This window comes from Rhinolophus ferrumequinum, chromosome 4 (assembly GCF_004115265.2).
Source record: "Rhinolophus ferrumequinum isolate MPI-CBG mRhiFer1 chromosome 4, mRhiFer1_v1.p, whole genome shotgun sequence".
NCBI lineage: Eukaryota > Metazoa > Chordata > Mammalia > Chiroptera > Rhinolophidae > Rhinolophus > Rhinolophus ferrumequinum.
The window spans coordinates 91,198,501-91,226,431 of NC_046287.1; the positions used below are offsets into that span (position 1 = coordinate 91,198,501).

Below are 27,931 nucleotides of genomic sequence, written 5' to 3' on the forward strand. Positions count from 1 at the left end.
AAGACTGGGTCTTATGTTAAGTTTTGTTCTGAAAAATGCATTAGAGCTGATGGTCCGGCTAGGTCTTATTTTCGGGAAAACACGATAGCAAACTCCCCACTAAGTAAAAAGAGATACATGCAGGGCCGTCCTGTCAAACATTAACAGTGGTCATTTCCACGTGGCAGGATTACAAGTGACTTTTATTTCTTTAAATCTCTAACTTTTTGACAACGACCTTGTGTTACTTTTCTATTTTCAGATTGGTTCCATTACTCTTTATTTTGAAAGATAAAGCTGAATAAAGTGAATGCATTCTTTATTAGTTAATGTGACCATATTGTTACGAGTACTTTGATTTGTAACTGCAGTTTTAATTTTTAGGTTTAACTGTGCTGTGACTTAGGCAAAATAATAACTTCTGTTCTCAGAAATAAAGAAGTTGTAGCTATGTTTGAAAAGGAATGTTAATACTGTCGTTTTCTCAATTATACTGAATGGATTAAAAATAACCAGACTGCTAAAAACCTGATAGAACAAAATATCTTCTAAATTTTGTTTGCTATAATCGAACAAAGAAGGAAACTAAAACGCAGTGCACGGATAAAAGCACTGAGTGTTCATCATCTTTAAAAAGTTTGGTATACTCAAAAAACATTTGGAAGATATTCCGGTACCTTAGACTATCCAACCAGTGGTCCTGAATACAGGCTCTGTCACTGATACATTTGAACTTGGATAGCTAGCTCCCTTACAACTCTATGGCTTGTTTTTTCAATGCACTCTGAAACAGACTTAGTAATATTGGCTAATTTCAACAGGGCTTGAAAAAGAAACAAATGAAAATAATGAAAACATGTCTAAATAACATGATCATAAGTGTTACCAGTTCACATCAGGACACCATGAGCTCCCAAGTTATTCTTTAGCACTAGGCAAACATGTTGGTTAGAGTGAATCTTTGAGTAATCTTTGTATCTTTAAATGTTTTTTATTTCGTGAATGTAGAAACTTTCAGAAACTTTTACATTACTAAAATAAGTTTATTTTGCACCACTTTTTTTCTTATTCACCTTTTCACACTGTGTCTTATTCACACTGTGTACTGTACTTTTAACAAGTGTTGTTTGTTTGTTTTTGACAAAGAATTTTTTGCTTTTCTTATGATGATGACCCATGCTTTACAGCTATAGAGTTCGAAACTAAACAAGCTTTGACACTCAATGTAGTTGAAGCTCTTGCTTACTGTTTTTAAATTATTTATTTCTTTATCATCAGTTGCAGTCAACTATCATTTCATTAATTCTGGACCTTCAATTCTGGCACGTTCACCTCAAAATATCAGCTAACTAGTCATCTTTCTATTTGACAATTATACATTGTCAATGGTACACAATTTAAAAAACAATAATTAATGTTTGGATTTCATATAATAGTCAGCCTATGTCTTCTGAACTCTGTCGCATAAAATGAGTGGTTCACTCAGCACATAAGTCTGTCTTTCCTTTGTATGAAATAAGTTAGAGTTCTTGAGATATAAGTCCTACTTTCCTCCAAAATACAGTTTAATCTCTACTAAATATTATATAGTATTAACCTAATCTGGCCCAACCAAAAATGACTATAGAGATCAAATATTTAATGTATTAGTTCATAGCTATATTTTGGTATCATAAAGGTATCGGGATGAGCCTATTTTTATCAGAAGTTTGCAGATACTTCAAGTGTACAAACTAAATAATTGCATAAAATACTTTCAGGTTTTAGACATCTATAATAGGTATCTGTATTCAAACACCTATATATGAGATTGTGTTCGCCTAGTAATGTACATAAAACTCAACTTCCTCTAGTTAGAAATTACACAAAGTAAAAAAGGAATGGGATCTTTATATCAAACAAAAGAAGTTTTATTTTACTTTTAAAAGGAATGAAAATGTTTGATATTAATTAATATCTATATGCTTCTAAGACTGAGGAGAGATGTTATAATTTCTGACAGTTGGAGAACCTAATATACAGGAAGTTAAGAATCTTCATCCTAAGTTAGATACTTCTCCCATGGGTATGGCTTGCTCCTTATCATACCACATTTCACTCTGTATTGTTAATTGTAACAATTTAGTGCAATGTAATCATCTAATTATCTGACCCTTCTTGGTTAGTGTGCTTCTTGCCTCCAGCACTGTACTGCTTGCTCTTAGCAGAATTCCTGGCATATAGCAGATGCTCAGTAAGCATTTGCTGAATATACAGATACCTTATGCAAGGACTGAACTGGTCTTGATTATCTTCTAGAACATTGGTTTTATTCACCTATACTAATATATTAGGGGTTTGAATTATAAAGACAAAGGATAATAGAATAAGAAGAGAAGAACTTTGTTGTTCTTGTTTTTTTGTTTTTCACATACAACAGGTGAATAATGTTGCTGTAGCAAATCATACTGTTTAATTATGATTTAGCTCTGGCACTTACCAGCTGTGGGATTTTGGAGAAATAAATTCTGGGAACCTCAGAGATCTCATTTGGAAATTGATATATAAATCACACAGTTGTAAACATAAGGCTTAAATGAGATAAGGTCGTAAGCTCCTAATGCACTGCCTGGCTCACAGTGGGTATTCATATATGATAGACATTAGTATTATGATAACTAGCATATCCTTTGTCTATGGAATAACCTTTTCGGACTTCTTGGCATGGAAGAAAAAGCGGCATTGTAATAAATCTAACCAAAAGTAAGCTCATAGAATGATCTGATCACAGATTCCTAACTGGGGAGGTCATGATGCATAGGTAGTCAGCTCCGAGAGTGTAACTTCTTTAGTAAAAGGTTATTTTTGCCTTAAGCAAACATTGTCCATTGTTTCTGTGCATCTGGGTTAACACACTTTTGAAGTGCTTCTTTTTCAGACCCCTCAGAAGCTCAACCACCCTCAAGATAGTGCATAATCTTGTTAACTATCCTGTAACCCAATCCTCACCTTCAGGCAGTCTTCCTTAATTCCAAACGTATAAAAGAAAGTGCAAAACTCATTCTCTGTAGCATTTGAGATCTTGCTTCCTGGCATTGTTATCAGTTTGGCCCAAATAAATTCTTAAAAAAAATTCTCTAGGTTTGGATGTTTCTTATGTCGACATTGGGGTTGGGTTTTTTTGTTTGTTTGTTTTTGTTTTAAAGGGAAGAATAGCAGTAACCTGAAATTTCTAGAAGCCCTCCTTGTCTCATGGAAATCTGCTGTCTGCTTTTGATCGCAGTCCAGACTGGCTGCAGAGGATCCTTTAATGGAAGACAATTGTCACCATTCAATGGAATTTCATAGAGGAGTGCCCATTCCATCCGGTGAAGTGTAATTTCACCCATTTCTGCCAACACTAAAGAAAACCAAATAAACAGCCTCCAAATGGCTGACTTTGGCAGAGACTAAAGAATGGCTCTATTTCTCAGGTTCCTCATACAGAAAATGAGTTAAACACTTCATGTACTTTAACCTCCTGCCAACTGGAACTTATCTGTGTGTATGTAAAAGATGGAGACTGTGGAATCAAACCCAAACAAAGGAGGATAGCAAAGGGATAGAGAAGGGCAAAGGAATGAGGTAAAAATCATGACAGTAAATAGCAGATTTCCATGGGTGTGCACCCAGGGGCCACAAACATCCTAAGGCATGGGAGGTGACATGACATGACAAAGAAAGGTTAACATCTCTGCTCAGCAGTTTGTTCTCTTCTTATTGTAGTTTTTCTCTTTGTACCACAGGCTTCAATTTGTGAGGAACTCAAATTTTTTGATTTACTGAATAAATGACTAAATCCATTTGTCTAGGAAGTTATTGATATTCATAATCACGGCAGAATGGTCCATTCCTTCTTCTGTGACCCCACAGCATTTAGTTGAGAACTAGGAAAAGCCCCTTCTCTGTCCTCCATTTTCATGCAACAAAATATGTCTATTCTAGATAACAATGTGGGCTCCCAACCCTTCTGACATTGGCCTGTGCCTGGGTGGTCCCCCCTTGATTGGCAGTGGCAGGTACTAGAATGGCTGCATGTGGCTGTTCAGGACAGTTAGCTCCACTCAATTCATGGCTACATATGCCTACAAGGTAGTAAGGCAAAAGAGGTCAAATGAAAGAATGTATATAATGTGTTAAGCACACTGTCTGGCACACAGCACGTGCTTAATGAATTTCAGTTATCATTATCAGGACCAGTTATGTACTGGCAATGATAAGTAAAGTACTGAGAAAAGTATGTGCTTGCAGGTGTTTATATAAACTGGCAAATAAGTAAAAGTTGTTCCCAGCCTAGAATAATGCAGAGTCGATTATTCCATCTTCTTGCTCCATAATACTTTGTTCATATTTGTACCACATCACATTCTGTTGCAACCACTTATATACAGGGCTCTATCCCAGTAGACCATATGCTTTTTGATAGAAGGGATTGTATCTTATTGTCTTTGCATTCCCAACACATAGTGCTGTGCCCAGCACAAGTAAGTATGATCAGTATACATTTTTAATGCATGCATGCATGCAAAAAAAAAAATTAACAACATGTCTCAGAATTAATATACAGAAGAAGAGCTTATAGGCATAATTGTTCCAAAGGCTAGTGAATTTATGTGTGAAGAGTTACAAAAGAGTGAAGAAAGAAATTCAAAATTTTGAAATGATTGAGAAAGTGATCTTTCGTGGAAATAAAAAGGATTGTTTACATTTATAATATGAGAAATAACAACAATATTGTTTTATGCTTTATGTTTCATAGAACTCCTTCATAAGAATGCTGTGACATGAGAATAATTAATTATCTTATTTTGTGCATTAGGAAACTAAATCTTAATAAAAGCTGTTTAACTTGGTTAAGGTCATACAACCAGAAATGGGAGAGTTAGGAATCAAACCCAGGTCTTGTAAGTTCATGATCAATGGATCTTCAACAGGACATGGAACATAGCAGGCATTATGGAACATTTGTCAGCTATCATAGGGATGATTATGGCCTGGAACAAAGAGAGCTAAACTTCATCTAGAAACTTCTAAGACAACTTAGAAGATCATAACACAAAATGAAATTGGAAAAGTTCTATTTGGTAGCCTGCAAGAGTAGAGATTATATAAGGAGTGTGAGTGTGAGTGTGTGTGTGTGTGTGTGTGTGTGTGTGTGTAAGTGCGCATGTGTGCATTGTGTGCATATATTTTGTTTTTAATATTCCACTTCTCCACCTTATTATGGGTATAAAGTATAGGGTGTTAATCTGGGCTTATAAATAGGAAGGCACAAATGAGTTTAAGTGTCTGATCCCTTATAGTAAAGTATGGCAATTGGCAAATAAAACATCCAGTAATGACTTTAAACAAACTCTAACAAATGGGCCAGTTTATAGGTTTTAAAGCTGTCATGGGCTTGTTCAAAGAGAGAGGTTTTATTATGTTAGCACTTACCCAAAACTCAGGACTAGACGAAAATTTAATTATTTATTCCTACTTAATGCAGAGAAAGTTAAATGTAATTAAATGGTAACTGCTCCTTAATAGAAATTACAGACATAATTGAACTTCATATTTAACTAAAGGCAGAGATGTTAAACAAACAGATTCAGATCTTCAGTTCTCTTATCCTCTCTCTTTAATTACGCTCAGTCTTTTAACCTAGAGATTTCCACATACGTCTCCATTTCATGTACTCTGTAGATTGTATCTTCACAGAACATTTAAGAGTTTTCTGACTGACAAAATAAAGTAGGCTGGCAGTTTAAAAGAAAGTCACGTCTGGCTTTTGACAAGATTTCAGCTTTAGAAGAGTCTTTCCAAGCTTTTTATAAATGCCAGCCTTCAAAAAGCCATTCAACCTTTTTTTTTCTGACTGCATTGACACAAGCCAGAACTGTAGAAGTATGGCAAGGGGAGGGAAAAGGTCAAATTACACACAAAAGCAGTAAGGTTTACTTTTACCAACATCAGCTAAGGGTGTGCACTGACAAGAAAACGTAATCTACTAGAAATTAAGAGCAATGATTCAAAACACTATTCACCAAAGAGTGGGGGTGGGTTAGATGGGCGTTATGTAACAAATGTGGAAGCATATGGCCAAATGAAAAATTTTGGCTGGTGAATATATGAAGGAAACTTGTATAATTAAGTGTAATATAGGGAACAAATCAATCACCAAATGGTCTAATTCTTAAACGATTTGTTTAAAGGACATTGAAAAGACTTTAAAAGTAATGAATTCATTTAAGAAAAGTGAGCTGAACAATATTGTTTCTAAAGGATAAAATTATAAGAGAAAGAACATGTTGATAATCCTATGTTTATTTAGAATTCATTTACTTGAAAATGTATAGCTTCCCTTCATTAATTTTTGGGTTCCCTCTTCCATCAGCATATCTGAACTATTAATCTAAAAAGTTCTCTCACTAGAAAGCCCAAACATTGAGTCTAAAACTTCCTTTATAAGGTATTTTGTCCTAAAAACCCAACCAACAGCATCAACACAAGTTGAGGACAACTCTTACCATCTCCTGGGTCAACAATCTCCACCGTAGTCACTGTGGGGAATTCCAGGGCAGCCAGCACGGGCTCTGAGAGAACCACCTGGAAGGTCTCGGACTGCTCATGCTCCCCATCACTCAGGATGCGTACTCTCCACGTGGCCCTGGTCTGGCCTGGGTTGAACTGCACTTGTTTCTGTGCTTTGCCCTTGAAGTCTTTGTCTTTTTCTGCAGTCCCATCTCTCGTGCCAATACCTTCATGGAAACATAATATCATTTTTCTTAGTTTCATTTTTCAGTTGGATTGTTAAGATTTTCCTTGTTAACTTTTGTCTGTCACTTTCTCTTGCAGCGCAAACTAGGTCCCGCATTGATTCCATGACATGGATAATTGGGTACGGGTCCCACAGTGAAAGCATTCTATTGTAGGTGTTGAGTAGTTCAGGATTCTGTTCTGTTCTTGGCCCATTACGGCTTTACTACATGTTCTTTAAGCTAAGCTTGTGTTAGAACTTCTAACATGACACACTAAATTTGCTTTGGGTCAAAAATAAAGATTCCATTTTTATAGTTAACACACTGCATCTATTCTGAGTGCAGGGGGAGTCTACCTTGTTACGCAAAGTGTGGTCCGTGGACCAGCAGGAGGAGCAACATCTGGAAGCTTTTTAGAAACGCAGTTTCAGCCCTATCCCAGACCTACTGAGCCAGAATCAACATTTTAGCAAGATTCCTGGGTAAATCTTATGTGCTTCAAAATCTGACAGTGGGTAGACACATACTAAATATTTCATACCTCCACAAGGTCCTATGTAAAATAGGTGCCCCATTTTAAGAAAGGATGAAGAAAATGATGTGCAGATTGTGGAGGAAACATATTAGTCCACACTCAACATGGGAGATGAGATAGTCAAGCACACTCAATGTTCCAAAAATTCTTACTTGGAGATACAAATATTCAGCTGGTAAACCATGCATGTTATAAATAATATTATAAGATGGGGCAAAAAAAAAACTCTGGAAATGAAAAGGCTTACAAATTGGGTTTAACTGTATGCTTCCTTTTTTCGAAGAGAATTATTAAACAAAACATTTACTTTCACTTACAAAGTGACACTGTCATGCAGTCTTTTCCTCTGGCATGGAAAAAATGGCATGGAGGTTATGCAAGGTACTTTTGGAATGAGAGAACAGGTTTTATATCGTACCTCAGCCACATGGGGGCTATGGGATCATAGGCAAATTATTAACTTCCTCAGTTGTAGACAATTTAAGGAGCACAAATGGTCTGGTAGTTACGAGAGTCAGCCCTGGAGCCAAATCTCAGCTCTCCTGCTTAGTAACTGTGTAACTTTGGGCATATGAGAAGAACCTTTCTATTTCCTTACTTGTATAATGAGGGATATAATGACACTCTTCTCATGAGGTTAATGATGCTAGTTATTGAGAACTAGGCCTGGCACATAAATAAGAACCCAATAAATGTTAGCTATCATAATTATGACTTCATAGTCCATAATCTAACAAGGTGCCTGGCACTTTAGCATTCAAGAAAATATGAGTTGAGTTAGTGAATAAAGGGTTGGTACAAGGAGTAAAGACATAAAGTATTTAATATGCTTAATCAAGTATGCTGCATTTAGTAAATGTTCATTAACTGGTAGCAACAAGATCCTTGAAATTCAAATATTTTTATGAAATGCAAATACATATGTAATTTATTAATGCGCTATGACAGTCATAAAATGAATAGTCATCTCTGAGAAAATACATATACAAATTTCATGTATTTATGATTTACTAACTGTGCTCCTGAAGGTAAACAATAGTCTGCTTTTAGCTGTAATACAAACTATCTAATTCTAGAAGTCCATTTATGAAAGTGGAGGTTGTAGGAGAACCTGAAACATATTCATTGTAGAACTCCCACGAGGCTACCCTTCCTTTTAATAGGACTTCCGTTCCCAGTCCTAGCATGAATTCTATTACCTCTTCTATGATTGATGGGTGTGGGCCACACACAGAAGTCTTTCCAACTTTCTATCTCCCCAGGTTACTAAGTAACATGTGAGGTTAACCAAGCAGAGCTATAGAACCTTTGAAGAATAGCTGGTGTTGATCTCCACATGTAAGAAATAATAGTTCATTGAAAACATAACTGCATGAGAAAAAAGAGCTCTTGTTTGACATTTTACCATTCAGCTTTAAAAAAGGGGGCAATGGAGGAAACTTATCTAAAAAGATAGTTGAAAAATATTTTGCGACTACTAATTTTCCCATTGCTATCAATGGGTTATTTGTGAGTGAGTAATTACACTTATTAGAAGTGGGAATTCAGGTAAAATGCAAATAGAGGAAGACATCCTTAGGAATTAATTGTTAAAGCTCTCTGTTTTTCAGTTATTCATTTCCCTATGACTTATTTTCAAGCATAAAGCACAGTTAAGGCTAATCTCTCACTGACAATAAGTAAGGATCATATTCCTGATCTGCAGTGCCCGTGTGTGTGTGTGTGTGTGTGTATGTGTGTAGAGAGCACATGCTTCTAAAACAGAGAGCAATAAAGCCTTCATTATGCTCTAGAAGGTTAAACGCACAGAGTGTAAATGACAGCCTACGAAGAGGCACATGCAAATAATGAAGATGCACGCACAGTTGCCTCTGCTGCAGACTGGATCTGCAGGTGGACCAGCCCCACCTAGAGTCAGAGTAACCTTAAAAAGTCAGCAGAGCATAGTGTGAAAACCCCTCTTCCAAAGTTAAAAAACAAACAGTACTTTTAAATTAAGGGGGTAACTGATATCCAGTATCCCGACATCAAGGGAAATCATGGGGGGCAGGTGAGAATACTGGGTGTGGCAAAGGTATGGTGTATAGCATGTGTACGTGCATGCTCGTCTGTGTGGTTGTGTGTTGATAGAGACCTACTGTTTAAGGCATTTGAATTTCAAGGACCAGTAAAATTTCAAATAGTCATTTTGAAGGCGTAAACATGGTTATCAACTTTTTATTTTGCCAACATTTTTCTAGATTCCTACCTGATACCTTCACTCAATGAAAGCTCTTTTATCTCATGAAAATTCTATCAGTTTGATGTCTATAAAACATATGATTCCCAAAATAATATCATTGCTTGGGGTGCTATCATTTTTCATCAATATCACAAATATTTTGTGCCAACTATATTACTGCTTAAAATTACCAATATGCTTATTGGTAAAAATATCTATTTTATGCTTATATGAAATTGAATATGAGCTTGAACTTGAGTTGTAAAAAGGTTTTATTCATTTGCTTTCGACTCAGTTTTATTTAAAAGGGTAAAGCAGCAAAAAATGATTAGTATTTAAAACCTTTTTGTTGGTTCTGAAGAAAAGTCACGACATGTATCTTTTATGTTGTGCTTTTATGCAGTGTTGGGGTTCTTGAAAGTTTTAGTGACCTATCAGAGCATTCAAATACAACAAACAAATAGTAAATTACACTTCAATGCGTAATAGGTTATTGAATAGTTTTTTTGTTTACTTATTTTTAAAGTAGCCGTCACATGTTTTACATTGATATTTCCGCAGACTTTTATCTTATGGACAAATTACATAATTGCCTAAATTTATTCTAAGATCTAGTGACATTAAAATTTTTTTAACCTATGGGTGATTACTGCCATTTTTGTAAAGTTATTTATATCAGAGAAAGATCATATGTAGATTTGAAGAGGTATATATTTTGGTTACACATTTCCTATTTTTACAGCCTTTTGTCTCTCTGATTTAGCCTTCACACAAAACTTTGGCATGTTTCTTTAGCAGTTAAAAGACATTTAAATGTTAACATCTCCCTAAGCTTTAAAACTAGAGCAGCAAACTAAACATATTTTAATCATCATAAAATTTTGAACTTTTGCTAGAAAAATGGGATTTTGAGACCGAAGTGGAAACTAAACTTACTTATAAATGAAGTCTCTCCCAAGTAACCTCTACGTTTAAGAACGACGTCTAGAAATTTGGAGTCCTCGTTGATCAGGTAATATTCCTTTTCAAAGGAGATCCACGCCCAATTCAGACGAAAATGCTGGTTGGGTAACTTGTTTCCACCTGAAAAACAAAAATTTAAAGCACCAAATTAGCGCCTTCTTGAATGATTAATGAACTTAATTCCCCAGACTAGTTTAATGATGCAATATTAAGAATCACTATAGCTACTTGGTTTGATACACAACTCTACGAACATGGAGATGCAGCTCACTGTTCAGTGACTATTACACAGAAATACAATAGCTGACATAATTCTTCACAAATCCCTTGATCTTTAGGAGGGGAAGTTGGAAAGGGGGTAGGAGCGCACAACTACCAGAAGCAATTTGTATCCAAGTTGCAGGACGACTTACTTCCCACAAGGTGCCGCTGGAGAGCAAGTTTTTCCATAGAGGAAAAACTTCCACAAGGCTCATTTGTGATGTTAAAAACAGACACACAACGTCACAAATAACTTTTTCTGGTTCACTGAGCAATTGGGTGGAAAGCTTTAATTATAACCACTTAAAAAAAAACAAATACCCCTTCTCCGCCTCCCCTCCCCAGTATATTCCACTCCATTCCTTAGAGCAAACAAACAGCTCTTTTCATTGATTCCATTCTACTATGAAGATAAGGATTTCTCCTCCCACCTTTCTACCAAAATGGAGCCGGCTGCCTATCAAGAGAAAATAAACCTTGTGTGTGATCTCTGTAATGTGAAAGCTGCTATGCTAGGTGAATGAAAGGAGAAATGGTTATCAGCTGATCACTGCACATAATCCTTCTACTTCCTTTGATCTACACCAATTATTTGAGGAAGGTGAGGTTTATAAACAAAAGCATCAGTAATTTCTTTTCAGTCTTTCTGTAAAAAAGGTGGAAAAAAGCCCAAATAATAAACACAACTGGAAGCTCAATTTTAATTCCAGTTTTTTCCTCTTCTGAGTTCACATAGAGAGACCTACATGAGAGCAAAAATGAGACAGGAAAACATCAAGACTTTAATAAACTGAGGATAAAAAGTCTGTACAAGGGGAAACATGGTGAGTGAACAAACACATGAAAAAAATGTTCATTTTTGCTGGAAATTTTTAAAAATAAATATTGCAGCGACTTTGCGTTATCAATTGATATGTCCTCAAGATTAAAGAGAACGCCCAGGACAGGGGAGATTCTATAGGGACATTGGTTTTCTTGTTTATTGTTATGTGTAATTCTATATCTCCAATCAGAGTAAGTAATTGTAATTCTTTATTTACATACATGTCTGCTTTTAACTGCCTGAGCACCCCAGGACATGCACTGCTCAAATTCATCTTTCCTAGTCTCCCAAGTCCCATGTAGAGCCTGGGATACAGTGAGGACTAAAGACGTTCCTTGACTGAAGAAACCTATGGGAGAAGTCTGACTTTTTCAGTACAGTGGCTACTTTGTAACTCCTGCTTGTTTTATTCCTTTTTCATAACAATTTTTAGCTTATACAAACAAGGCACATACTAGTTTTATTTGACTTGTGAATAATAACTTCTGACCTATTCAGCAACTCTTGTGTTTAACAAATGAATTTTATTTTATAGTTTTGTGTACTTTATTCCTATTTCCTTTCCCCTCTTATTCAAGAGTAAGAGATCATTAAGCATATAGTTTCTCTATTTCTCTCAATTTTGACACTTTTTAGCTAACTGTATGATTTGATACAAACCCTTTCCTGAAACATTCCAGAAATTATCACCCTTCTTCTAGATATTACGTTTTAAGAATATTGACTCAAGAAGGCTTTCTTCCTCTGACACCCTCTGTCTGAAAAAGCAAGCCTCAATGCAAACCCTAGCACCCTCTTGCTTCTTTATTCAGACTTACTTTTCTCTACAGTTTTTCCATCACTTCATATCCTGTATGTTTCCTTTTTTTGTTTATTCGCTCTGTCTTCTTGTATTGGATCTGGGAGTGCAGGCTTACTTTTAGAAAAATGCCTATTAGATGAATTAGATGTTCTAATGTCTTGGTTGAAAGAAATTCAGTAGTGATTCAGTTTTCTGGTGATATGAACGCTCTACACAAATGTAACCTAACTCTTTCAATACTGAGTCTTTTTTTTTTTAATGACACCCTGTCTAAAATGTCTTGCATACTTCTATTCTTGGGTACAATATAAAGATTTTAAATGATTACCCGTAAATGTGAACTACTAGACTTAGTTTTTATCTCAGTGATACCTCCAGGGGTTATTGGTGACCGATGGCCTATTTAACCCTTCCATTCTGTTATGAAGTAACATGGATGGTTTAAGGGACAGCTAACTTCAACGCAATTTACAGACTAAAAAACTTACTTTCTGGTTGGCGCTTATGTTCTGGAAGAATGAGGGTGCCAGGTTACTGCTTAATCAAGGGTTTCAAGTGGCATAGGGCTAAACAAGTTTGCCAGGATTTCATATGCCTGCCACTTTGAGATTTTATTGGAGATAAAATTCAGAAAGAATACTGACAGATTTTGCTTTGTGAGACAGTGACCTGCTCCAGGGTAATTGTTTTAGATGCTCAGCATTTACTCTAAATCAGGGATTTTTAAGTAGGTATTTTGCTAGAGAGTATGAAGTTAAGTGTATAAAGCTTAACTCTGAATAGAATTAAATGCTACATAACGTGATTCATATGCACATGAATCCTAATGTGTTTCCGAATTTATAAAATCTTCAGTACTACTTATTATGCAGGAGTGATATGGAGATTTGAGGAACTAAACTGCAGGTTATTGTAACTCTTATTAAAATGACCTTGAATAATTGAACTTCATTTTATCTAAAGAATGGAAAGACACATTATTTATTGATTTATTACATACATGTAAATTCCTCTAAAATCTCAATATATGGGAATAATAAATGTTTATACTTTAACAATCGCTACAGCTTACTGAATGTGATTTTTTAGATGAAGTTAAACAACTTAAAAAACTGATGTGATTCTTTGATTCTTTGCCTTTCTAAAGTAGATTCTGTCACCTACGATGTACAAGGTTCTACTTTCAATGTCTCACTGGAAACAAATTAAAGTCTGTAACTTGTGTCATAAATCCATACAACAGGTGTCTGACAGCTGATAACCACACTCCCAAATGCTTTGTCCCCAAACCCTGACAACTAAAGCCATTAAGGTTTTGATGAAAATACCTCTTTTGAACTTTTCCAGCTGGTCTTTAGGCTTCTTCATTTTCTTTTTAATGGAGATGGACAGTTTTTTTTTCTTTCTTTTTTTTAGAATAACAAAGAATCACAACCTTCAATTAGTTTACCCTAAAAACATAGGGCTGCCTGATTGCTCTGAAGACAAAGTATACTTCTTCAGTGTGAAACTAGTATTACAACTTTGACTTGTGTTTGATAAAGGGTAATTTCTAGGTGTCCATTTAGCTTTGACAAATTTTTTTCCAAACATTTTTGAAAAAAAAACCCAAAACTGTAGAGAAGTTAGTTACCAACAGAGCATAATTCTATTGGTAATTTTTTCTAGCTTCCTAAGATTTTCTAGCTTGCTAAAATTATATTTGCTCGGAATAAAGTTTAGCCTGGAAGCTAAACTTTCAAACATACAATTGTTTTAAAAGCTGTATACCGCCCTTTAAATCAGAAATAGAAATAGATATTTATATTAAAAAGATTAAGATACAAACTAATTTATTGGGAAAATTAGATAATTTGATTTTTAAGCAGTCTTGTTCTCTTAGAAGGCCAGGACAATGGTTAGCAACCATGCAACTACCATCGGCATCAATGTTACTAATTGTGGTAAGGATCAAAAATCAAAGTTAAAATAAGGGATTTATTTTCTTGCTACTTCTGTATGACGATGATCTTTTAAACTTTGCTTTGCCCTAGAATCTTCCATATGAGAATCTCTGAAAGCTCCTGGTATGTTGTACTTGGGCCCTTAAACATCAAGTGGATTTTAGTTTATTGAAAACCACTGGGTGCTAAGCAGCAGCCAACTAGGCTCTTAAAACATACCCCCCTCTGCCTCCAGGAGTTGACATTCCACCAGGGGAGATGGCACAAGCACACAGATAATGTGTATAAGCTAGCGATTGACAAATGCTACTAGAGAGTCCCTGATAATGAGTTGTGGGAGTTCACAAGAGCAAGGGATTACTTTAACCTGTGGGGATCAAAGACACATTTGTGGAAGAGATAGTGTTTCAATGGGGCGGTAAGTACCAGGAGGTATTTGGAGAGATGGGGAAAGGTGGTTCTGGAAGATTAAGTATAAGAACAGAGATAAGAAATCCAGTAAAAAAAGAAACTTCAAGGAATTCAGTGTGGTAGGTGCTCAGGACATTTACTAACTACTTATTTCCTTCTCTTTTTATCTTGACCTAAGGGCAGCTGTTGCCTTAGTATGACTGATAGACTCCTAAAGAACTGAGAAATGGACACAGAAAAATTGTCAGTAGATTTTATAATTTTGTAGACTACTTAATAATTCCAATAATTGTTTTAGTCTAATATTAAGCTATTCAAAAACTCCTGGCAATGCTTTTGATAACTGATTTTCTTCCTCCGTTCTAGACACATGCACCCCTGTCATTCCCTCTGCCATATACATTCTGAAAAAGGGGCAGCACAGCAGAGGGGGTCAGAGCCACAAAGAAATACAGAGACTATATATAGAAATGTAGAGAAAGACAAAAAGTGTGATCATGACCCAGAGGAGTTGAGAAACAGGCACGGCACAAATTGACCTCTATTGAATACACATGCGGTGGTCTTTTAGGCCGTTCTCAGGAAAGGCACATCCTTTGTAAGCAAAAGCATAAATGGGGCGATGATATCTTGGTAATGGAATGGAGGGCAAGTATGGATTAGTTCTCATTCTACCCGCCATTTTTCTGTACGCTCTAAAGATAAGAAGTTACTAGATGACGTGGAGATGAAGCTGACAAATATACCATCGTTCACCTTGGAAGCCAAGAGTATGACAATACGCCTTAGTACATGTAGTTTTGTTCCGTAGGGACACAATTTGAGGACATGTGGTCTGTAATGGGTTTTTGTACATGAGATTTCAAAGACTTGAATTCCTGTTCACTTACAATCCCAGAGGCTGATACACAGTCGATCCTCATTATTCCCGGATTCTGTATTTGAGAATTTTTCTACTCGCGAAAATGTATCTGTAATCCCCCAAATCAATACCCGTGGTGCTGTTGTGCTCATTCGCAGACACTGGCAAAGCAGCTTTGAAAAATTTGCATCACCTCCTGCTCTGTCTTATACTGTAAACAAGTGTCCTTTTTACCACCTATTTAGTGCCACATTTTTATGTTTTGGGTTTTTTTTTGGGGGGGGGGGATTTTGCTGTTAACATATCGCCCCAATTTTAGCGCCAAAGTGCTGTGCTGTCACTGGACAAGAAGGTACTTCCTAAGTACAAGAAGGCTTGACATGCTTTACAGAGAAAACACATGTGTTAGTTAGATCAGCTTGTTCAGCCATCAGTGATAGAGCTGTCTGCTGTGAGTTCAATGTCAATGATCAACAACATAATATCGAATAAGGTGTCTTTACACAGCAACACACGCAAAACAAGGTTATGTATGGATTGGTTAATAAAATGTTGTGACCAGAAGCCTGCAGGGAACCTGACTCTGTATTTCCCGGAGGAGCCATCTGTCAGTATTTGCAGCGATTTCATAGAACTACCGCAAATAAGGAAAATCAATCGTATTTACTCACTAAAAGTCACAATGAGTTAATGTTTCGGGACAAGACAAAAGGGAGCACAGGGAGTGGAAAACGGTTCTTCCTCCACACACATTCTGCCTCCCTTTTATCAATCCTTCCCCTGGCACAGGTCCAGGAGTGTGACCTGAAAGGAACCCTCACTGTATTCTCAGATGGGCCACCTTGGCCGCCCTCCAGCCATCTGTCCCTGGACATGACAGCACTAGGCTCCAGACACACTTGTGGCTCATGGGTGAAGATTGTACTGGCTCCTGCAGAGCTATCTGCCATAATCTGAGCAGGCACAAAGAGAATTTATAGGATAATTTTTAACCTATAGGAAAATAATATACACGGGGTGAATGCCTAATCCTGCTAGAGAGTTTTAGGATAATCTGTTGTAAGATCTCAGTTGAAGCACAAGCCCACACAAGCCCACACATGGATTTATGTCTACCTATGCTTTTTTTGAGAACTGGAGTAACAGACCTCATGGAAGCTGCTTTTCATGGGCTATAAGGGGCCTCTGGAGAGATAACTCAGTATAATAGAAATGGAAGTATCAGGCACAATAATGGAGACTGTACAAAAGTCTTAAACATCACAGCTAAGTGGGGATTCAGAGTATAGCGTTAAGAGTGCTACTCATCTCTAACTCAGGCCCAGGCTCCTGGATGAATGTTTGGGTCCCAGGAAAGAGAAAAGCCCAAGTAAAACATTAAAGAGATGCTTAATCTCTTTTTCTACCAGGTCCCAAGCAGCATTCTTTTGGACATCCTTTTCCTTTAATACAGAATAACAGAACAGGTCACTGCACAGCTCTGGCACCTGCTCCTGGGGGGTCCTGGGGCTACAGGCAGGTCCATGCGATGGGGGAGCTGGATGCAGCAACTGGGGATTCCTGGCAGAGCTGTGGTGCCACTGTGAGGCTGGGCTTATAGTGCAGAACACTTACCCTTGGGTAGAAGAAGCATGGGCTTTTGGCCAACCAGCACTGACACAACACAACACTGAACAATCATAACAGTCCCTGACCAAAAACAACTGGAATTCACTGGAGTGCAGGTCTAAACTGGCTGAGAGTCAGCTCAGCCATGGGGACACTGAAAATGCTTGGAGAGGAGAGCTGGACATGTGGGGGCCATGGTCAGGCTGATTTTGATAACATGTACATTATCTCAATGCATCTCACAAAAACTGCGTGTTAGGGATTTCCACATTCTGCGGATCACTGTCAGGTTAAACTGCTCACTCTAAATCCTTAAGTATGTGATAGATCTAGAATTCAAATGCAGCCTGCTAGTATTCTTTCTATACTTCCTCTCAGTAATCCGATGGCTTCATTTAGGTTGACATTCTAGTTATAGGTGACTCTAGCTTTCTGAATTTACTTTAATTTATGAACAAGTGCTATTGACTAGAAGCTAAACACGATCTGAGTGCATTTTCCTCAATCCTGCAAAATAGTGAGACTGCCAAGTGGTAAGAATTAAGTGGAAAAACCAAGGGTACAAAGGCCAGTTTCTAAATGTTTGAGACTAAATCATAGAAAAATTAACATAAGCCAAGGGTAAGATCGTCTTGCTTTATGAGTGAATTTGGGGCCATAGCCATAAATGAGGGAAGCTGGAAGGAAAATGCTTCTTCCAGGCTGAATGATGTGGCTCTGTTAGGCCACAGCTGGGTCAGTTAGCAAGCCAGAGCCTGCAGGGATCCCCTACCTTTCTCTAAGCGTCACCCCTCCCCCAAACCCATCCCTTAAAAGAAAAGAAAGAAAAGAAAAGGAATGTGCTTATTTTCAGCCCCGGTTATAAAAAGAAAGAAAAAAGGGAGAACCATGCGTTTGTATCTCCGAACTTAGGGCTTAACAATATTTCCTTCATCAAACCTGATTTAATTGTGCAGTGCTTTGCTTTGTTAATTAGAAGTTTAAACCCCATGGAATGAAAGCCTTCACTGTCGGTATGCACGCCTAGGATGAGGAATTCAGGTGTACATCTACAGAGGACAAAGGACAAAGCAAACATATAATTGCAAGGTGAACTCTCATTTATAACATGCACATTACTCGATGATCACGTGCAGTCTAAATTAAAAGCTAACTTAGCCATTTTAATGCTGTAATATGAGTGGCTAAGGAAACTTTTTTTCTGAAAATGGAAGTGTGATCCTATATTTTAAACAAGAACACAAACTAATTCAAGAAACAACTATGTTGGTGAACAAGATAAATATGAACTCTAAGCATTTTAGAGCAAGAATGAACCCTGGATTGCATCTTTTATTACTACCCCATTTTACCAAGATCCCAAAAAGCTGGGATTTGAGTAAGATTACAAAGCAGCTCTCTACTGAAGAGGAATAAATTCCCAGGGGTTTTCACTCCCAGTCTTACTATTTAACAGATTGTGATCTCAAATATTATTCTTAAGCACAAGATCATAAAAACTGTAGTTTAAAATGATATAAAAATATATATCTCTATATATCTCTATATATACAGATATATATTATACAGAGGGCACCAAAAATGTATACGTTTTAAGAAAGAAAAACTGTATTAAAATTGTAATACTCAATATATACCAATAACAAAAGATGAATACAAGTCACGTTTGACTTCTGCAATTACAAGAGGTGCTCAAAGTGGTTACCATCAGCGTCCAGACACTTCTGATTACGATGAACTACTGCTTGAGCAACATTGACCAAAGTGTCAACTTGTATACATTTTTTTGGCACCCTGTGTGTGTGTGTGCGTGCGTGTGTGTGTGTGTGTGTATTGGTTTTGGGAGGACTTAATTATTTCTCTTTAAAGCAGCCCAGAAATAATTTTCTGTTATATTTTTCCCATTAACAAACAGAAGTAAGACAAAACAAAACAACTCTGTATTTTCATAGAAACAGTAACTGCTTTACCAAAATCTGAGTTAAGAAGATCCACACCTTCTGCTGCCTCTGGGGAAAGGAAAAAATACAAAACAAAACACCTGGTGCAGCCAGACCTCATGCGTGCACTGCCTGGAGCAACATATAAATTTATTAGATCTCTGGCAACACATTCTTAAAATAAACTTAATAGCCTTCAGGTCTCTGTTCAAACCAGAGCCTAATTCCTTTTGTGGCGCCAGACGGCCCCCCACCCCAAGGGGACTCTGCAGGGAAATAAAAGCAGTGGTTCTTTGAGCACCTTTCAGAGTAACCGGTTTAGCACCATTTAGTTAATTCCCTGTGAAGTGAGGTTGCTTTCTAATTTCTATTTGTCTAACAGCACCATGCATATTACTGTAAAACACAGCCTTTACAATTAAAAAGGATTATAGTTTGAGCTGTATTTTGGATTATCTCTTGAAAATGTGTTATATCCACATTGAGACAAACGTATAAAAGAGAAAAAAAAAAAAAACAACAGAAGTGCCTTACGGACTGTTGAAGAAAGAAACCACCTTTAACTTATCTTGTTTCTATTTTTACCAAAAGTTAAATTTGATGGCTGGGATGGAAGGATTAAGATTTTTACCTTAAAGGCTGCACAGAAGTCATTCTATGGATTAAAATAATGAGTGAATTTTAACTCGGAGTCCTAGGATGTTAGTGCAAAATGAGAACTCCCTGAAGATATTTTTAGATTAATCTGCTGTTATCGTTGTTTCTGAATCGGAGTCAGTAACATGTTCTTAGGTATGTTTGTTCTCAGCAGGAAGATCCAGAATTGGAAGTTTTAGATTTATGAGCTTAAAATTAAAAAGAAATATGCAAAATCACATAATCACATCTGGTTTCCTTGCTATTGCTCCTGTGACAAACTAAAAAAAGTCTTTTCATGAATGTCTGTCAAGGAAGAAAGGAGAGAGGAAGGACAGAAGAGGGGAAAAGGGAAGGAAGTAAAAAAGGGAGAAAGAGAGAGAGAGAGAGAGAGAGAGAGAGAGAGAGAGAGAGAGAGAGAGAGAGAAAGGATGGAGTAGAATACCATCAAATGCCATGTGTTTGTTATTCACATTTTCTTTTCATTTATTTCAGATTAGTTTTACAAAGGTAGCTTTTGTACTTAACTTGTGTATTATTTAATTAGTCAAATCCTTTGGTGACTGCTCTGATCCCCTTAAAATTATGCCAGAGCTACAAATAGAGCCCTCCTTGGTGGTTTTACTGTCTCTGATTAATATAAAAACCATTCATTTATATATTTACCTGCCAAAAGGAAAAAAAAAGACAATAAGTATAAAGACAAGTTGGTATGGTCTTGAAGCACCAGAACTTGTAGGAAAAACATTTAGACAACTTACAGCAATGTGTTTTTTTGAACAGAGCTCAGAGCACACGGTATGAAGAATAATAAAGGTTCACATATAGTCCCTTCTGTAAGACTTAGACTCTAGTAAGAAGGGGAAACCAAATACCCTACATAAATTATAACGCAAAATGTAAGGTAAATCTGTGAACGTGCAGTACCGGGGGTTCCGAGGAGGGACAGAACGACATTCGATTGAGGAGACCACTAATGGCTTGGCACAATGACTTGCAGAGGGTCCTAGAAAGATGGCACTACCCCGAAGGGAAGGAATCACAAGAAAACACGTGTAGAAGGACAGCATTGTGTGGGCAATACAAGAATTGATCCAACTTTGTAGAGTTTGTGGAAGCAAAACAGAGAAGGAGGAGATAAGTTGGAATGTGAAGAGGCTGACAAAGCTTGGTAGCGGAAAGACATAATCTGAATCCTTCTTTAAGAAAGATTAATTTGGTAGAATTAGTCAAGGATTCATTAGAATAAAGATGGACTAGGAATCAAAGATATCATTCACAAAAACTCCCAAATCAGATTTTCTGCCAGTGGACGAGAAAACTTGTATTATGATACAGACAAGTCTATAAATATTTCCATACGAAAAATAAAAGTTTTGTTCACAACAGAACAGGAATCCTTAGACTATTAAAATTTACCACGAAAAAATAAAATAGCTAACCAAAAATGCCCACCATATACGGCCCATATCATGAATACGTCAACTAGTAGATTGAACACAAACTTTTGCCAAACTGCCGCATCACAGAATTCCTTCTTATTAAAGTTCCTTTGGCAACTAACTTTGTATGAATGGAAGTCAAGAAATGAAGGATCCTATCCGTCCACTGAATTTCAGCAGAAAGTTCTACAAATCTACACTTTTTCATAAGTATGTTTTAGTAGGCCCTGAGGTCCTTTCAAAACTTTGAAAAACTTAGTGTTCTGTTTGAAAAATAATTTATAACTTGGACATTTGCTTTCAAGCTAAAAGTAACTTTTTGGTTAGAAAAAGATTGTGTTTAATTCACTAGTCCTATCTATTTAAACACAATTACTACTCTTTTTAGTGAGGAAGAAATATATTATTAGTAATCAGAAGCCATTATTGGGAGCAATGATAAGGTATTCCAGTAATCCTTCAATGGCTTTCTGGGTTAAAAACTTTTAAATAAACATTATCAGAAAGTTTTATGAATAATTTTCATAAGTATTATATACAATGAATCATGGTAAGAAACAAAGACCTTTATCTGGAGATCTTAATTTAGGCATTCCATGTACTGAGAGGTTTGAAAAGCAGGTCTTTTTTAAATGTACATAAATTCTAAAGTACTTTTTTTTTTTTTTTGTCCTTAAGAAAATGGTGTAAAGGAAGGAACTCTAATAGCTCATTTATTTTGAGCAGTAAAAAAAAACAATGACCAGATTTCTTGGAGAGGTTCTGGACTCAAGTGTCTATTTGGTAAAAATCCAAATGCATACCACAGGTAAAAGTCTCTCTCCCCCAACAACACACACTTAAAAAAATGAGAATCAGTGTAACAAAATTCTCTGTTTGGCTAATACACAATTCTGGTGGCATTTTATGAACATTCTAAGGATTTGAGACAATAATTCCTGCAGAGGACTCATGGGTTGCAGAAACTTATTTAAAAGCATACTTGGAAAGCCAATACATTGACTTTTCAACTCATAATATAGTCGAAATCAGTGGTTCTTGTGTGTGTGGGTGTGGGGCAGGGTGTGGATGTAAATGATTTTGCTGTCGTGGGGACATTTGGCAATGTTGAGAGATATTTTCAGTTGTCACAATGGGGGAAAGGGAGAGAGTGGTCTGGTGGCTAGAGGCTAGGAAGACCAGGAACCCTACAATGCACAGGACAGTCAGGCTCCTTCCCCCAACAAAGAATTAGAATTATCTAGCCCAACTTGTCAATCATGTTATTGAGAAATCCTGGTGTAAACTTATTACATTCTGACATATCAACATATATAACCTAATATAAACATGTTATCTGACTTTTCTCCACAAATTCCATGTTTCGTTATAAATTGATAATACACATGGTCAAATGATAACCATGTCTCTCTCCCCTTCTTACATAAATGTGCAGAACTTTTCAAATCCATCACTGATGTGGAAAAGTTTCCAGTACAAAGGGTTTATTATCTTGTTGTAGGAAGTAGTCGAGCCAGTAGTTTTCCTACTCAGTCAAAATTTATGAGTAACCCTCTGGGAAGTTAGGAGTGAGAATCTTGAGAAATGCACCAAACTGTGTCAAAGTGGTATTGTGTGCATGATTTAGATTTAATATGAAATCAAATATGTGGGCAATGATTTGCATCCCAGAGCTTTTGAGCAGATTGGGCTTCACCAGAACACTTTCAAGTTGAGACTGAACTAGAGGGGCTTCCTAAAATCATTATAGGAAGGGAGAGCTGGGCACAGATCACAGGTTTGTCCAGTTTTTCATGCCTTTTTGTAGGTGAAAGGAAAAACACTATATTCACGTGCATATGTGTTCTTTCATGTTCTCTCTTTCTCTCATTTTGGCCTTTATAAATAATGAAAATATTGTCCAAAACATTCTTTAGAAATACAGAACACAGTCCTTTATCTGGTTTCCACTGAACAATTTAGGAAAGTATTTCCCAATATATGTCTTTTTGAACCTTATTTTTCCTGTCTGTTAATAGGTATTATATTTAAAAAAATCACTTTGAGTCAACTGGGAGGGACACACCTTAGGATTAAACTATGTAAACAAAATTCTTTGCTGCTTCACTCCTCAGGACCTTTAGCATGGGAATGTGCATTTAGCATATACAAGGAAGGGATACAGCAACATTTCCCAATTTCATTTCACCAGGGAACCCATTTCTGAAGGTATCATGCAAGGAAGGCTCTGTTCTATAGAATAAACTTTGAAACAAGTTGGCTCCAAGTATAAACCATTTAAAATCCAGATATAAGAAGAAAGTCTGGTGTAGTATCAATCACATCCAAGTAACATGATGTTTTTCAACTATGATTTTTTTCAGTTACAGTTGATATTCAATATTATCTTATATTAGTTTCAAGTGTACAACATAGTGGTTAGACATTTATATAATTTACAAAGTGATTCCCCCGATTAACCAAGTACCTACCTGGAACTATACATAGTTTTTAGAATATTATTGACTATATTCTCTATGCTGTACTTTACATCCCCATGACTATTTTGTAACTACCAATTTGTATTTCTTAATCCCTTTACATTTTTCACCCAGCTCCCCAACCCCCGTCCCATCTGGCAACGATCAGTTAGTTCTCTGTATCTATGAGTCTGTTGCTGTTTTATTTGTTTATTTTCTTCTTTAGATTCCACATATAAATGAGATCATATGGTATTTGTCTTTTTCAGTCTGACTTATTTCACTTAGCATAATACCCTGCAGGCCCATCCATGCTGTCACAAAAAGTTAAGCTTTCATTCTTTTTTATGGGTTAAATAATATTTCATTGTATATATGTATCACATCTTCTTTATCCAATCATCTATTGATAGGCACTTGGGTTGTAACATGATTTTTAATTGTCAACATTTAACACCATTAGTTGGAATTGCATTTCATAATCTTGAGGAACAAACACTAATAAAATTAAGGGATTTCTCTTTCCTATCAGCTATACAAATTCTGGTTCAAGGCACTTCCACTTCCTAATCCGAATGGCAAAGTAAATATGTTTCCTTGTAGAATGCCAAGAAAAATAAACTAAGTTCAAGCAAACACACTGACTACTGGTATATCGGTTCCATAGAGGTCACATTTATTGTTGGAGACACTTAAGCGTGTGTGTGTGTGTGTGTGTGTGTGTGTGTGTGTGTGTGTGTGTGGTTTAACAGTATAGTCCCCAACCCTGTTTTTTAATTAGTCAAATGTGGGATCAGATGTCAGAACAGACAAAGCTTAGGATTTTGGCCAGTTCCAGAAAACATAGCTAAAATCACCGACAATATACAATGAGCCATGCCAGCCTCCGATTTTCAGTTGGATCTTACTCCCTGTGGATATATGAACCCTATGATCTGCTCAACTCTGATAAGGGATTTAAAGGCTTACCAAGAAGAATGCTTCTGAAGCTATTAAAACAACTGGCATGGGAGGAACAGGCTAAACTGGGTTTTAGAAAGAGGATAATGCTGCAACAAAAACTTTAAGGCTGATAAACAGATAAAACATTTGAAAGCACATTATCCCCTAGTCTGTACTTCTTCCTCACCCAGAGTAGTAACTACTCCCCAAGAGAAAACCAATAAATACAATAGCCCTGTACTCATCAATTTTAGAAGAAAGCAGAAAGACATCTTTGAGTCATTGATTCACATGTCAACCGGTTGCCGTAATGGTGTTAACCAGTTCTACGGGAAAATATCTTTTATTCACTGAAGAACCAAATGAAAATGAAAACTGTGAATCAACTCCACCACTGGATTTTATATGTATATGTGATTAACATATGATATTATTATTAATATTATATGATTAACATATGATATTATTTTAATATATGACTTTATAACATACATCTATGTCTCTATCTATCTATCTATCTATCTATCTATCTATCTATCTATCTATCTATCTATCTATCTATCTATCTATCTATCTATCATACTTCCGGGTGCTCTGGGACATAGATGTAAAAGGCAAGATCATGATGTACTAAGGCGAAAGACATCTTTACTGTCCTGTTTGGTAAGGAATGAGATACCGGAGAGCAAAGGGTGCTATGCTGGTTTAGAGGAGGGAGGCATTGAGGCTTGCAGGAAGACTCAATGATGAACAGCTGTTCTTACACTGTTCTATAATAAAATGATACCTCGAGGCTTGTTGAGAGGTAAGAGACTTTCTACACTTACATGAAATAGCCCCCATCGTGCCACTGGAGGTTCTACACTTGTTTTAAGAAGGATTTTTCTCTTTCTTCCATTAGAATAAATTGTTCACTGTTACTTATGTTATTAATGCTCCCTTCTTTTAGTAGACTCTCTACCTTCATGTAATATTATCCTTGAAATCTGCCAGGGGCCTAAAATAACGAGACAAACTGAACGCCACTGTCTCTGAGTGAACCAAGTGGGAGAAACTTTACCACATAGAGTTTTTTGGGAAAGAGTATAATGGTAAAAAATGTACTACTCACAGTGAGAAAACCCTGGGTGGAAAACTTACCCAAATATGTTAAATATAAAGTTGGCTGGATTGTATCTTAAGTGTAGACTTAGGTAAGAGGAGACCCCCACATAGGGGTGTGTCTGCGAGTAAAGTGGACGAGACTGTGCTGGGACTTAGTGTCATCAATTTTGTTCATCAGAAGCTTGTTTTGCTTACCTGCTCCTTCTTACCAGTGTTCCACATAGATAAACTGGCCAAGCATGTTGAGTTTCATACATATGAAATGTTACAGTATTTGTGGTCCTAGTTCAATGTCTAAGTTATCCTAGAAAACCTCGTTCAGATCTTGCTGTTGAGCCGTTTCCACTAACAGTATGATTGCCATTGCCCTGACAATGATTTAACAATTCAAGTCATTCGCAAGTGTTGGTTCTTGCCTATGTAGAAGATAGGGGAACAAGTTAAACACTAATTTCTAAACTTAAACACTAAGTTCTAAACTTAAAACTCATTGGAAAAACAACTGTAGTATAGTGAAGAACAAGGGTTGAGGCTCATGGTTAGAAGGTTACACAGATTAAACACCAATACTTTCACCCTTTTTGGAAGCCCTGCAAAAATTATAATCCTGCAAACAATAAAGTGGCATAATCCAAGAATAAAGGGAACAGGAACAAAAAGCAAGAATATTTGAAATCTGGAAAGCAGACGGGTAAGTGTAGCAGATTTAGAAGATCAGAGAAAATAAAAAATGAAATCAGTCTTGGGGAAAGTCCAGAGACCTAATTTGTATCTAAGGACCCTTAAAAGGCTCAGAAATCAATGCTACCAGGTAGCTCCTCACAGCTAGCCTCTGTTTTGTCCTCTGAGAAAGTCACATTCTGGTACCTATTCTAGTCCATATAATTTCCCTATATCAGAAACCTGATCCCATTTTTCCCTTTCATGCTCCTTATACCGGATAAATTAGGGATTCCTGCCTCATGGACCATAGAAGAAATACTCATTGTTAGATTTGCAAGTGCATATTTTTATAGAACTCTTATAGTTACATCCACCTGTATTCATCTAAATGGGTCTTCAAAACACTTATGCTGGGTAGAAACTCTAAACATAAGCTCAATAACTGGTAGAGATAACTCAAAACCTGAACAATTGAGAACACTATAAGGAAGAAATGTTGACAGACAGGAAAATGACTATGTAATTGGTATTATAATTAAGTGGTACTTTGCCTTATTATTTGTTCAATTATTCAAAAGAGTATTTTTAGTGGTTTACTCATAGCATATTTCCAGAATCTGCTCAACATGTATATTTTACATTGCCAATATTTATTAGATGAACAATAGAAAAAAAAGGAATCCGAAACATCTCAGTGCCTTCTCTATTTCCAGACAACATATTATTAGTCTACTGCCTACATTTACACATTTTTGGCTTTGGAAGATTTTACACTGGTGTTTTGATTAAATGAGTCCCACTTTCACATCCTCACAAAAATGCATGCCTAGAGCAGCAGTTACATAACCTTCCATGTGGATAATTACCCTTCAAGACTGATGAGCACAGCTGCTTTAACTCAAGTAAGGGAATGAAAACCACCCTTTCAAAAGGTTGAGTGAGGGAACCCATAAAGTGAAGTGCTAGTAAGGTAATAACTACCTCAGATTTGTAGCATTTCCTAGGAAACACTAAAAGCAAGTATCCCATAGCAAGATTACACATAGATTAAACACAGATACTTCTACCCATTTGGGAAGCCCCACAAAATTTATAATCCTATAAACAATAAAATGGCATAATCCAAGAATAAAGAGAATAGGAAACAATGCAAAAGCAAAACTATTTGAAATCTGGAAAGCAGATGGGTAAGTGTAGCAGACTTAGAAGATCAGAGAAAATAAAAAATGAAATCAGTTTTGAGAAAAGCCCAGAGACCTAATTTGTATCGAAGGACCCTTAAAAGCCTCAGTACCTCGGTTCACTTCTGACAACATGAGAGGTCCACACTTTCAGTTGTTTGCTGCATTTTATACACCCAAGAGCTGACTTCAACTGTCTTTGTATATGGATTTTTCAGGAAACTTTACTGAGCCCCAAATTTGTGGTAATTTGGTGACTCACTTCAGGGCACAAAAGAAAGTCTTCATTAGGGAGAAAAGAAGATCTTCATCAAGTTTGATCTCACTCTCTTTTGGTTTTATGCTAAGCGCTCAGGATGTCTCACCTCAGTTTCCTTCATGAGCTTCTCTTTCTCAAG

General features: G+C 36.6%; 1 protein-coding gene across 1 annotated transcript in view; it reads right to left on the reverse strand.

Annotated features, from left to right (window-relative positions):
* Nucleotides 1-27,931, reverse strand: part of FREM2 (FRAS1 related extracellular matrix 2) — a 164,465-nt gene that overhangs the window by 89,036 nt on the left and 47,498 nt on the right. Inside the window, 2 exon segments of the mRNA XM_033105058.1 lie at nucleotides 6,507-6,737; nucleotides 10,430-10,576. Coding sequence (XP_032960949.1) covers nucleotides 6,507-6,737; nucleotides 10,430-10,576 — 378 coding nt within the window.